Here is a 15,254-nt window from a genome sequence, read left to right on the forward strand (position 1 = left end):
TTAAGATTTTTAGGGCATTTTCTTGCCATTACGTTGGTTTGTTTTACAAACACGACATGATCACTTGTTGAACCTGGAAACATCGCACTCGGACTGAACAATAGCATCAAATCTATAAAGTTTAGAACGATAATTATCACGCTAAATATCGGATATATCACCCCAAAATTTTTTTCTTGGTCTGCCAGAAAGCAGATATTACTCTAGCTACCGGTATATATGGGCTAATTTAGTAAGTTTAGAACGATACTTAGATCAGCTAAATATCGGCTATATCACCGAGTAAAAGTTTGGCTGGGGAGGTCTGATCTAAACTCCAGCTGCATGTGTGCTAATGTAGAAAGTTTAGAATGATTTTTAGCTCGGCTAAATATCGGATAGATGGGCTCATTTAGTACATTTAGATGTAGATGTAGACAAATCAAAATTAGCTTTCTAAACTTTCAGCTAATTTAGAAAATTTAGATGTAGATGTAGACAAATCTAAATTAGCTTTCTAAACTTCAAGCTAAACTTTCTAAAAATGATAAAACACAATTCCGCACCTTAATGCACGCAGAGTTAGCTTTCACCCAACAATGTACATAATGTACGTGTCAGTCGCCAAAGTACATTGCTCAATTTCGCGATCACCTCGACAATAACGTGACTGTCTACTGAAGTTAAATATCCCTTCTTTTTACTCTGTTTTCACATTTCTATGCCCAAAAGCTTTGGGCAATATATGCATATGGAGAAACAAACGAGATGAAAAAGATCCGCAATTATAGGCCTTGTCGTCGTCAGCTGGTACTGGTAGGCATTTGAAATGCCCATTCTAAAATGTGCTCTGTAGCAGCAAAGAATGGTGTATCTAAGAGCAGGATTGGCCGTCAAGATCTCCATGAAAAACTGACTGTCAAAATGTAACTGAGCAAAAGGGATCGGCAATAGGGAATCCCGAAACTGCAATACTGCGCTTTCGACTGTCATTTTGTGTGGTTTATTTCTTTACACGCAGATGCTTACAGCGGCCTAGATAGCAGTTAGCAGCGTGGTCTGATCGCAGGTCAACCTGCCAACTCTGAAGTTAACAGTACCCTCCATAAACCTCAGACCCAAGCTTTTTCTATACGGTGTATGCAAACGGGATGGAAGTTGTCTGTGGTCAACTGTTTTTTAGACATCTTTCAGTAAGTCGAATAACATTATCAACTGCTTGTTTGCAACAATATGAGGTCAAAAGATACAAATAATGTCCCTTTAATTGTATGGCTATTGACCACCATGGTTTGTCCCAAATCCATTGTTTTCTATGGTAAAGTTGGACCTGTATACAGGGAACTGGGGGTGAAAGGTTTAATTGTATGGATTTCCATATAATTATAAAGAAATGAGTTAACAATTAATAAACGCATCACATTTGTGGAGATCAAGTTTTTAAGTATACCAGGGTACATTGTCAATTGTTTCACCAAGCCCCAGGAACAAGTGTAAACAACCTGAGTGTGTGAAATCATGTATGCTTGTGATTTGTAATAGCGATTTTGCTAAGTTTTCATTGATCCATTACACAAAAAGTAATGAATGATCTGTTGAATGACTCCTCCTATCAAACTTGTTTTCACTCTTTGGTAGAAACCACACTGTGAATGTACTTATTTTTAAAGACTATTTGTTAATTAAAATTTTTATCAAATGTTTTCTTCCAGAATTTTTCAAACACTGTGTCAATAAACAATGGCAGAAATAAGATCTTAATCTTGATGACCTTTGACCCCAAATATACATATTTAACCATAACTAAGTAACCACAAGGAATACACCCTTCATATTTGGTATGATGGGACGCCTTATGACAACACATCCTGTACCTCATTAATTATGCACATATCTAATTCTGGGCAAGCCAATAGAGCTAGAGGTCTGATTTTTGGTATATAAGGATAACTATGGGATACAATTTTTTTTTACTAAATGTCACATGACCTCGATGACCTTTGACCTTGTTTCACATATTCTACTATAGCCTTTCGTCTTTTCGCATATCTATTCCTCTATTGCCCCTGTGCACCGAGATGTCTCGAAACCCGGTCATTGCTGCTTTGCAGCTACATTTTAGCTTGTGTTTATGTAAGAACAGAACTTCTGCATATCTGTACTATGTACCGGTACAGTCAAGAGGGTTTATATACGTCCAGTATACCTTGTATTAATGAGTTTGCACAATTTGTTCAGTGCTGAAAACGCGGAAGTCACTTTTTTAATATGAGTGATTAGTACAGTACCATACTTGTAACAGCTAAAAACTGATCATAAAACCAAATACTTTTGTAATTATAAAGGTCTGGACTAAGGAATTTGACATTTACACTTCCTACAATTAAACAAAAGGTCACTAGAATGCCGAACAATGTACTGTTGATAGGGAACTAATAAGGAAACGAGAAATTAGAGGTGAAAGCATTTCCTTATCCAACATCATTTCAACAGGCATCCTGTGTGGTTACATGTAAAAATGGATTCCTCACAAGTTGCTCATTTTACGGTGATTTTGTGTGTTACTTTGGCCTTCATTACATCTTCATACGGTGTTCCAGTCTGGAAAGTGTTCAACAACACCCATGTTCACTACAATGCAGCCTTGTCATCTGTCCTGCTGGGAAAGGATTTCTTTAATACTCTGCCAAGAGACCTTACTCACCTGAATATTACCAATGGTGGCATATCTAACATAACGAACACAACTTTTGGGCAACTGGACAAGTTAGTGGAACTCATTCTGGAAAACAACATCATCAGTTTGATTGAAGACAACGCGTTCCTCAATCAAACTCAACTGAAGACCCTTTCATTGAGAAAGGGACTGAAGTTTGTGGAGTCTTCTGCTGATTGCAGGAACAGATTCAGTTTTGTGCTGAAGCAGGAAATGCTGCATGGACTCGGCAATCTGACCAGGCTGGATCTCACCTTCACAGGACTGGGCAATGTGGCGTTGAAGAAGGAATTGTTTGAACCACTCAAGAGCCTAGAGGAGCTTTTACTCGGAAACAACTGTTACAAGAGTCTTGAAGAGGACACTTTTGATCATCTGGTTAACTTGAGGATGTTGAATTTGTCCTATGCTATGATTGAATACTTGCCCTCAAAGATCTTTCAAAAGCTTAACAAGTTAAAAGTGTTATATCTTTCTCCAACGAGGCTAAAGGAAATACCAAATGATGCTCTTGCCTTCCCAAGCTTAAAAAGGCTGTATTTAGGAGGGAGCTATGAAGGCAATGTTACATTTGGAAAAAACTTCAACAACAATACAAAGTTTGATTTATTTGCTATGAATGGATGTTACCCTCAGAATTCAATAACTGTATCTTGTATCCGCCTAAAAATTACAAACACAACATTTTCTAATCTGAAAGCAAAAGAATTTAGATATCACCAACATCAGGGTCTGGATCATGAGGGAGTGAAAAATCTACTGTCTTTCCCACCGAAATGTGAAAACTTGTACATTGGATGGGTAGATGGTTTAATGGATCATAGTCTTTCCCCAGCACTCTTCAATGGCTGGCACTCACGTATGCATGATATAACTCGTCTCCGCTTGATACAACTTGGCATTGTAGGAATCAAGAACAACAGCTTTTCTTATTTCAAAAATTTGAAAGTACTTGACCTCAGTAATAACTGTTTGATAAATACATTAGTGGAAGAAAGTGCATTTTATGGTCTCACAAAACTAAAAACGCTCAATCTTAGTTCAAATTCACTGTCAAGTCTTCCTGGTCTGAATGTCGAGATCTCCTTAAGTATGAGCATGCTATCAGAACTGCTGCTGTCCAACAATGAACTTCACATATTGAACACGAACTCCTTTAGAAGGCTGCCATATTTAGAAACACTAGATCTCAGCAATACACATATCGGAGACTCAAGTCTACAGACTTTCTATAATAATTTACCTGAGTTAAAATATCTTAACTTGAAAGGCAATACTTTCCGAAATTTAACAGGTATAGTGTCTGTTCTATCAAAATTGCCTAAGCTTCAGCAATTGATTCTGTCAAACAATCTGTTTGTAGAAGGACAGTACAGAGACAGCATCTGCCAATCCAGATTTCACAAGCTGAAGTATTTAGAGCTGAGCAATCTTGGTGCTGATTTGCGAGTACTGTCCAATGCAGAGCATATTGAAGAGATACATCTTATCAACCCTGAAGGTTTCAATGTAGTCGTAAGCTGGAAAAAAAATCAACTGTATCTTCCAAGACTCCGAGTGTTATTCATAAGTGGAAGTCAGATTTCCTTTGATAAAGAAATGTTCAGTACAATGCCAAATCTGACAAAATTAGAATTGCCAAATAACAGAATTGATATTCTTGATTGGGACTCCATCACTGGACTTGAAAATTTGACACATTTAGACCTTTCCGATAATGATATTAAGGAAATCTCTGGATCTGCCCAGAATCTGCCAAAACTGCAGACTCTGTTACTCTCAGGTAATAAGTTGTCAGATGTTGAAGAGAGTGCAGTTAATAGGAAGTATTTGCCATCACTGCAACGTGTGGATTTCACCAAAAATTCATTTGTATGCAGTTGTGATTTAGTGAGGTTCAAAAATTGGATTATGGAGGACAGGTTAGTTGAGATGCTTGGCTATCAGACATACACCTGTTCAGCTCCGTCAAATCCACATGGAATTATGAATCTGAAGGACTTTAATCCTAATACATTGATGTGCCAATCCCTTCTCCCTGTATATCTGGCTGTTGGTCTCTCTATATCTGCTGCTTTGTTGGTGGTTGTTGTAGCTGTAGCAGTTCATTACAGATGGCACATTAAATATGCCATCTTTTTAATACAGTTAAAGGCAAAAGGTTATGTTCGAATTCCTGACCCTGAAAAAGAGTACGATGCTTTCATTTCATTCAACAGTGGTGATGAAGAGTGGGTACAGTACACGCTAGTGCCATATTTGGAGGGTAATTGTAGTACCAATTTCAAAGTATGCGTTCACTATAAAGACTTCATACCTGGTAGACCTATAATTGATAACATACTGGACAGTATTGAAAACAGCAGAAAGACTATTTTAGTCCTGAGTCCCAATTTTGTGAAAAGCGAATGGTGTCACTTTGAAATGCGAATGGCTCATCATAGGCTATTTGAAGACAGGAGAGATGTTGTCATCTTATTGTTGCTTGAATCAATTCCTAACCGAGACACCCCGAGGATGTTGAGAAAACTTCTTTTAAGGAAATCTTACATCACATGGCCCAAAGAAGAGCATGGCCCTGCCAGACAACTGTTTTGGGCTCAATTAGAATCAGCTCTCAAAAAGCCAAGTCTTGTAGATCATGTGAAAGAGATATAGAGTACTGGTATGAGATTAATACCGGTTTTCCTGCATATAGGATAATTTTCAACATTGGCTGTATGATTGATTGTGTTACTTTGTTTGGTGTGAATTCATTGTACAGTCTTAAAATTTCATGTTATCATACCAATATTTGATTTTGATGTCATGTGTCGGTCACTTTCAAACATGTTTATTTTAAACAGTACAAGTTTTTTACCAAAGCAGAGGTGAATTATGATTATTTGGGTGTGCCATTTTTTTTGGATTGATTGTCATAAAAAGTCAATTCTCAACAGAGAGAGAGTAAATGTACTTGTAGTGTCTATAAAACACATAAAGACTGCTAGACTACAACCAACCTGACTTTGGTTAATTAAACAGGAAGTAATCATTATAAACAACTGGATATAACCTAATATTTTTGTAGTGGAACACATCTACGTAGACATTTTATTTCTCAGTCATTTGTTTGTTGAACACAGTTGACAGCACTTTAATTCCAGGGCTTTTCTCTTTGAAGATGTTCAGTAATTGTTCACTTGTTTAACTACATCAAAAGTTTACAGAGTACCAGCATTACCGTTTATTATCATGTTATGAAACCTTTTTACACATTGTATTCAGTTCACATCGTGTATCTACCGGTAGTATGAGGTATTTGAAGTGTTATGCATTGATAAATTTAAAGTAAGGAAGGTTTCTAAAACAGATCATTGCAGAATTTCATTTCATTATTGATACTCAAGTACTCAAGTACAGTTAATCTTATATACTGTATTTGTCAAAATTATTCATTATGTTTTCAGCAGTAGGCTCATTGAGAATGTGTAAAACTTGTGTAAACACTAATTCTTGCCGATGTATTGTTGTTGCACAAATATTTCCTTCAGCTACAGAATCTGTGCCATTAAATAAGTAGCTAGACACTGTGCAGTGATTGTCAATTTACCTGATAAGAACAACTACAACAATAAGATACAATGATCTGTATCGTCCTTATAATGTATTAATTGTATTGATTTCCATATACCGGTAATTATAAAGAAATGAGTTAACAATTAATAAACGCATCACATTTGTGGAGATCAAGTTTTTAAGTATACATGTACATTGTCAACTGTTTCACCAAGTCCGAGGAACAAGTGTAAACAACCTGAGTGTGTGAAATCATGTATGCTTGTGATTTGTGATAGTACGTGATTTTGCTAAGTTTTCATTGATCCATCACACTAAAAGTAATGAATGATCTGTTGAATGATTCCTCCTATCAAACTTGTTTTAACTCTTTGGTAGAAACCACACTGTGAATGCACTTATTTTTATTGACTATTTGTTTATCAAAATTTTCATCAAAATATCTAAACAATGGGAGAAATCCGATATTAATCTCCTCTATGATTTGATGCAGTCTTGAATCTCTTCTGCCAAGCTCATTAGGATGGCATATATCCATCTGTTGTTGATATGCATACAAGCACAATTATACAGCTTTTTATTAGGGGATTCATTCATGCAGACAAGTCTTTGATCTGTGTAAAGTCATTTCAAAAACGACACATTCACACCAAGCTCTAATTATCTTCCTCAATTCGGATTATTAGTAATTGCTTTTGCAGGTAACATCTTTTCAACCAGGTATGAACTGAAAATGCTCACTGTTTAATTATATGTTGCAGTTATGTGTAAATTTGAACCTTTGCCACATGTTTGCAACTTCATTTAAAGTGTTATGATCAACATAATGAATAATATTCACCACAGATTAATTTTAAATCCAAGTATATATCCCCAATCAGGAAAGTTCATTAAAATATGCAAATTAGGAATTGACTGAAATGTTCTCATTAAATATGCAAATTATGAATAGGCTGAAGTAAAAATGTTAAATGACTTTCAATAATGTCGTATCATAGTATCTTTAATGTACAAAGCAGTTCGTCAACTTGGGTCTAGTCAAGACAGATAAATATCCTTAATTAGGAAAAATCATTAAATTTGCAAATACGGAATCGGCTAAAGTAAAATGCTGTATCATAGTATCTTTAATGTACATAGCAAGTTTTGTCAAATTTGGTCTAGTCAATACAGATAAATATCCCTAATTAGGAAAGTTCATTATATATGCAAATTAGGAATTGGCTGAAGTAACAAAGTTTCATGACTTTTAATAATGTTGTTTTATAGTATCTTCAATATATGTTGCAAGATTCATCAACTTCAGTCAAATCAATTCAGATATATATCCCTAATTAGTGAAGTTCATTAAATATGGAAATAAGGAATTGGCTGAAGTAAAACTGCTTAATGACTTTCAACAATCTTATATCACAGTATCTTCAATGTACATAGCAAGTTTCATCAATTTTGTTAAGTCCATTCAGATTTATATATCTAATTAGGAAAGTTTATTAAATATGCAAATAAGTATTTGGCTGAAGTAAAACTGCTTAATGACTTTCAACAATGTTATATCATAGTATCTTCAATGTACATAGCAAGTTTCATCAATTTTGGTCAAGTCCATTCAGATTTATATATCTAATTAGGAAAGTTATTAAATATGCAAATAAGTATTTGGCTGGAGTAAAACTGCTTAATGACTTTCAACAATGTTATATCATAGTGTCTTCAATGTACGGTACATAGCAAGTTTCATCAATTTTGGTCAAGTCCATTCAGATTTATATATCTAATTAGGAAAGTTTATTAAATATGCAAATAAGTATTTGGCTGAAGTGAAAATGCTTAATGACTTTCAACAATGTTATATCATAGTATCTTCAATGTACATAGCAAGTTTCATCAATTTTGGTCAAGTCAATTCAAATAAATATCCCTAATTTCAAAAGTTCATTAAATATGCAAATTAAGAGTTTGATGAAGTAAAAATGCTTAATGACTTTCAATAATGTTAAATCATAGTATCTTCAATATACATACCAAGTTTTGTCAATTTTGATCTAGCCAAATCAGATATATCCCCCTAATTAGGAAAGTTCATTAAATATGCAAATTATCCATTATCTTTTATGTCACCCCTTAATATCTTTCACAGCTGATATATCTTGGTAAGATCAACATTTGTAGCATATCTCATCAAATTGTGTGCAGTCGTTGTCAATATATATCCGTTTTTTCTAAAATCATTAATTATGCAAATGAGCAAAAAGTAAGCAAGCCACACCTACCAAAAACTAATCAGTTCTTGCCATTTGCAAACTGAATCTATGTACCAGATTTGATTCTGATCTGATGAGCCGTTTTTGAGATATTGAGCCCACAGACAGACAGACACACAGACAGACAGACAGACAGACGGACAGACAGACAGACAGACAGACATCGCTGCGACATATGCTCACGTGTGTCAACACGTGAGCAAAAATGAGACGATGCTCATAATAAGCTACCCTAGGACTATCACTATCATGACTTTCAGCCTCACCATACACTGGAAAGATCGAAAGTCAACTTGCACTTTCCTTTAGTGCTTTAAATGGAGTCTCACTTTCTACTCAAAAGATACAATTTTGTTCATGCAAAGATCAATGATTTGGTTACTACACTCTGAAGATTTATTATCTGAAATCTTATTTCTCACTGCTGCAGCTACATCTGTCATGCTGCTGATTGGTCTAAACTGACAACCATCCTAATCTGATTCCATTTTTAAAATGCCTTATGGATTTCAGTAAATAACTGCCATCTGTAGCACATTGTACAGCTTATGACATCTTTCTATTATACTCCTAGTACAAAATGGAATGTTTTCATTTGACCTTACACGTCCTATACTATACGGTATCTCTTGCCGCAAAAACACATTTTGCAGTTTTCCAAATAGTACCGGAGTACATCCTATTTTGCACAAAGGTATAATTCATTTATTATAAATCTTTCCTGAACTGAAATTTTATCGGCAAGGAGAAGTAAACTTTAGCACACCATGGGACTACTGACAGCATGTGACTACCATAACAACAAAAATGATGAGGTAATGTACATTAAGGTGGAATAAATCTGATGAATTTGTGATTTGACCAAATAAAATTTGAACCTAGATATGGTATGGTGAAATGAACCTGGGCACAGCTTTGACTGGAGTACATCACTCTATAATTTCACGAGATTTATCGCCAATGTATTATTATGAAATTAGATGGAATTGTTTTATAAAATGGATGAAAAGCAGGAATTTCAGCCACACACAGGAATTTGGAGCTATAGGTCAACAATTGCATGTCAAGAGGGTTGGCTTACATGTGACAGCAAAAATCAATATCTGAAGTGTTCAATACATGTGCTCATAGTGGTAGCATATGGTTGGTGTGCGTCATCACACTTCATATTGGTGTACAGTTGTAGTATCAGGGTTATCCATATTCACGGAACAATGCCAGACAATTCAGTAACTTACAGACTTCCAGGATTAAACATCACATTTTCACTTTTTCAGCTAAAGCTTTTGTGAATTAAGGTCATATAAATTCAAAGATCAAAATTTCGGAAAGTTATGTGCCATACTATACAACTGAAGTCTACACGAGCTGTACCCGGTAGCAGCTTGGCAGTTTAAAAAGTTTTATCATGTATCCCAGCACCCTTTATTCATGGTACAATATGCCTCAAAATAAATATGGATTATGCATTTCTGGAAACCTGTTGAATGGGGCTGGTAGAAATCCTACAGCAATTCAGTTCAACAATTCTGTATAGCCATGACCCTGTTACCATGAGTAGAGGACTATTGGTATACAATATACAACTTTCATATACCTACAATACTTTTTTATGAACAAGAAAGGCGCACATTTAGAATATGTACAGAAACTGGAGAGAAAGAGGTTCATTTTCTACTGCTTACACTATTTGCACAGCCATGTGATGCTGCAAATTTCTGCATAAAATTGATTGAAACGTGTTTCCCAAACAGTTTTGCACAACAAGGATGACTGAATAACTGTACATGTCAATGACACATTGAATTTCAGATAACTTCACATGTGTGGTACCAGCTCCCAAGTATATTGCTTATTCTCCCCTGATAAACTACTTGATGGTGGCAATTACAAAACTTTTTAGGCATTTTGAGATCTTGAGGCACGATGAAAATGAAAGATTTCCAAAATATTTCCTCTAAGAAAATTTGTAAATTTGTGTATGAAAGTGTAAATCAAATACGCTAGTCTCCGGGTAAATTTGCAGATATTAACAAATTAAAAATGCCAATCATTTACCAAAAATTAAATAAATTGAATGTAATTTGAATTTCAAATTCTCCCTGGTAAGTCAACAGTGATGGAATAAACTGTTTGTCATGACATGGCGAGCATTTTACCATTCTCCTCATTAGACCAAATGATGTGTCATGCGCTGTGGCACAGATAAGACAAAATGTCTTTTAAACCTTGTCCCAATGCTCTCACGTAACTGTGACAATTAATTATAGATCCACTTGGGAGCTGAGTTGTTTATATCGTGAAAGACAAAACAAACTATATTCATTAACCATCTCCCAAGTGCATTAGTGTTATATCTGATAGTTTCAATTGAGGCTCTATCTTTATGAACTGAGGGTTACTTATGGTTTGGATTATGCGTAAGGCAAACGTGAAGACTGGTGAATCGTGCAGTACCAGTATTCTAAAAATTAAGTCACAACATGCACATCGTATCGTGAACATGTCTGAAAATTTATGAATACAGGATCCTCAGTATTCTGGAAAGGAAATTCTATGTCAGTATAATCACCAATATTGTTGATTTAATTGACAGAAATCATCACAACTGTCCTGGGGAGTTAGTGATATAAAAAAGAGGAAACTTTTAAGGGCCAAATCAAAAATAGGATGTTTGGCTCATTTTGAGTCCCCTATGTCCCCCTGGGGCATAAACAGAACCAGAGGAGCTTCATATGCTACCCAACCGAATTCCTACAATTGCGCATGACTCACATTTTTGTCAAGGCAGAAGATGTAGGACAAAATGCAGTTTTTAGCAAGTTTGCTAGGAGAATTGATCCAGATATTGGGAAAACTTCTGAACCAACAGTACCTACCAGTGGTTAGCACTTACTGCTCTATAAACATCACAGCTTTAACAGCTATGAACAGTTGTCAGCAGACTGGAACAAACATTTTCAAACCAGTCAAGCTTGTGATAGATAACTTCAAGTCTAAGACTTGCTCAGCATCACTGTGACAATATGTAGGATACACAACAGAGGGTAGGAATGCTATTCAAGATTATAATATGTATGAGGTACTGACAAAGGTATCACATGCAGGTCTTGTGGCATATAAAAAGAAAACTAAGCAGGTGTTTTTATCAACCACCAGAGATTATCGTTAGTATCTGGTGCAATTCATTATGTATTTTATTCATCCTGAACACTTCCTTTGATAAACAATAGTACATTAGCCTTATTATCAAAGAGGCTCACGTTTCAAGATTATCTCAAAATCTCAGAAACTGTATATCATGATATGTAGTTTAAAATTCATCTATTGAACGAAGGAATAGGACAAACAGACACATCGATCCATTTCTCTAAGATCATAAATTTTATGATAATGCTGAAACCTGGGTTGAGAATTACTAGCATGCTGAGTCTCTTGAATGCATGACGCATTTATATATAGCCAGCACTTGTTACACCTGTGGCCACTTTAGTGTTGATTAAGCCTGCTTGATGCAGTCACTCGAATTCTGCTTGTATACAGACAAAATAGACCCTGCCACGGATTGTAAATGAGAGATCATGATTGGCACCCTGTGTTAAAAATTGAGACACAAGATACCACTTCCATTCATGAAAGCCGCTACTCGATAATTAGTTTATTGAAGCAACACACTCACTGGTATAGCATCAAGTAAAAATGTATGTCCCATGCAGACATTGTGTGTTGGAAACTGAAATAAACAAGTCTAGACTTGTACATGGACTAGTGCATGGTAATGTTACATTGTATCTTAATCTTGAATACAGAGCGCCAATTGTAAACTGAGTTGAAACCTCAGACAGAGCTAGTTTTGCCTTTATACAAGCAGAATTTCTGTCTGTATCAAGTGGGCTTGATCAACACTAAAGTGGCCACGGGTGTATCAATAACAGTCACATATCCAGGCAGATGGACAATAGCGGATTCATTAGGCCAAAGTCTTTGTGTGTCTCAGTAGTCATACCGAACATAGAAATTGGAAACCCAAGATGCATTGGCTGCATGTACAATCATACCAGTTTTGTAGTACAGGGGTTTGCACAGATGAACAATTGAGTGATCATTTGAAATTCTATATGCATGCTCTATCACATGACTTAATGATCTACATTCTGTGTGGAACAGTGTGCATGCGACAGACAGACTTCAATTGATATCACAGCTCAACATTAGAATCCTTCCTTCATCTCTGGCCTTGTCACTTTTTTGATTTTCTCATGACATTATCCGCCAGGAAGTTAATCATATGTCTCTCCATTGCTGATTGGAGCTTCTTTGGCTGCAATTCGTGGTATAATCATGTATGTTTTTAGTAACTCTAAATATAATGCTATAATGCTTGGTGTCCAAATTGTCACTATGACCTGCACCGGTATGTCTAGTATCATATTCTGTGTTATTATTTACAGCAGATAGAATTCATTTGTCAAAAATACCATCATGATGGTATTCTGTACACTATGTACTACCGCGATGGACATGTATGTTGGCATGGTTATTACTTTGCATTTCAGCATACCCCATGAGAAAAATATGAAAATGTACAAAAAGTTTGTTTTTTCGAACAAAAATCATGAAAATATTATCCCTTTCACGAGAGCAACAGGAAAAGCTGAATGTCCATGGCTCTCAATCTGAATATGGCCAGGATCAGTGAGAAGAAATATGCAGATTTTGTGTCTTTTTTTAATGTGCAGAATACCAACTGACATTGACACCACAATGGATGGTAAATTCAAGGATGGTATTAGCATACAGCCTCATGAGAACAGGAAACTTCAGCTTGATATTTGCATACAAATGTAAATTTTTCTTCAATTTAGCCATTGCCATGTAACCAGTGATTGACAGCATACAGGATACATGACACAAACAAGATGGTGATTGGGTAAGATGATACCCATTGTCATAAGTTGAATTAAAAACACACAATTCTTGATCAAACAATTATTTGCAAGCAAAATAAGAAATGTCCCATTAATTTCCCTTTCCCTTTCTAAATCTAAATTTTTGATCAATAGTCAGAAATTTTCAAATAATAAAAGAAGAAATTAGACAATTTCAATAAAACGCCTTGTTAAGACACAGATTTATGTCCACTAGATTTACTTTCAACAAAAAACACAGCATTACTCAAACAATGACAACATTTTCTACACTGATTTTTCAGATACTACCGGTATATTCAAATTGCCCTGCTTTGATGGGAAAACTGTTACCAGTTTGCCACTCTGTGATGTCTTTATAAATGCCAAACTATGGAATCAATGTCTTTTGAAAAGAATTACAAAAATTCACTTGTAGAAAACTGCATGTTGAATTGGAAGAGCTTGAAATCATTGTTTGATTCGATAGATACTCCAATCATGTATTGGTTTATCTTCAAGAATACATTTACTTGTTCACTTTTTTACCTTGAAAAAGAACAAGAGAAACTGGCACCATGCCAGCATGAATAAACATAGGGCCAAAACCCTGAAGCTACTATGCCGGTAGACATGGATACAAAATTAAGTATTTCCTGACTGTATGAAATTATCTCACTAAGGTCATCCTAGGGACCTGTAAACCAAATATGAAAGCTGTCTGACCAGAGGTTTTGAAAAAACAAGCGACCCAACAGTCAACAGAGCTCTGCTGTGTTATGTAGACAATAACTTTTTGTGACATATGTATTGATGAAGAAGGTGGATATCTTTGATAGCTCATTTCAGGATGGCCTGACCAAAAATGGCAAAATTAGCTGCAAAATACAAAATTGAAGATTTCATCATAATTTCAATATATTACAGTAAGATAAAGCCTAGGAACCTGTATACCAAATATTAAAGCTATCAGATGAGTAGCTTTTGAGAAACAAATATTTTGACCAAAAATGGCAAAAATTGACCCACAATACAAAAATTGAAGATTTCATCAAATTTCAATACCGGTATGTCACACTAAGACAACCCCTAGCAACCTATATACCTAATATCAAAGGCATCAGACAAGTAGTTTTTGAGAAACACATTTTTTGACTAAAAATGGCAAAAATTGCACCAAAAATACAAAATTGCAGATTTCAGTCTATATTAGCTAAACATTAGATACATGTTAATCTGTCTGCGAGAAGAATATTCTTTGATACTTGGATACTGGCTGAGGGACACTAATTTAAAATCTAATTTTGTCTTTTCAGGATGCTGAAGGTACTTTTATATGAAACGCTAGCCCCAATTTCAGTTTTAACTCACCAATCATTGGAATGGATCATCATTAACGTCTTATTGTTTCTCATTACACACTGATGGATGGATGTAAAACACAATATTGGCGACAGAAGTGGTAATGAACAGAATCGTTGAATTCTTATCTCTATCATTTGACGCACACAAATCATTGGTTGTCAGATTTACGGTACACACCTGTCAGCAAGGTCACAGACTGGTCTAATAATGAATTGTGAAGGAATGGCCCAATCACAGACACTAGTGATACCTCTGCAGAGAACCTTGAAGGCCTAACATTTCAACGTCATGTGTAAAGCAACGGTTTGATTGGCTGGAAAACTGCTTTCCTGTGATAGGGTAATAGCGTATGGTGCTTGTATGTGAAACCCCTCTGCACATTGAGAGACATCAAATGTCTTGTTGCCATCCACAGAGAACATACATCCAGCACAATCTTACAGTAAATATGATAGTATAATAGTG

General features: G+C 35.5%; 2 protein-coding genes across 3 annotated transcripts in view; one reads left to right on the forward strand and one right to left on the reverse strand.

The window, feature by feature from the left end:
* LOC139147294 (uncharacterized) overlaps positions 1 to 15,254 on the reverse strand; it is a 69,824-nt gene that overhangs the window by 35,209 nt on the left and 19,361 nt on the right. The gene's annotated exons all lie outside the window — the stretch shown is intronic.
* LOC139146972 (toll-like receptor 2) lies at positions 2,498 to 5,353 on the forward strand. Its single transcript, XM_070717826.1, has one exon. The coding sequence runs from the start codon at positions 2,498 to 2,500 to the stop codon at positions 5,351 to 5,353; it is 2,856 nt and encodes a 951-aa protein (XP_070573927.1).

This window comes from Ptychodera flava, chromosome 13, assembly GCF_041260155.1.
Source record: "Ptychodera flava strain L36383 chromosome 13, AS_Pfla_20210202, whole genome shotgun sequence".
Classification (NCBI taxonomy): Eukaryota; Metazoa; Hemichordata; class Enteropneusta; family Ptychoderidae; genus Ptychodera; species Ptychodera flava.

Bases quoted from the DNA above. Each gene is read 5' to 3' on its own strand.
- LOC139146972 (XM_070717826.1), top strand. From the start codon at position 2,498: ATGGATTCCTCACAAGTTGCTCATTTTACGGTGATTTTGTGTGTTACT.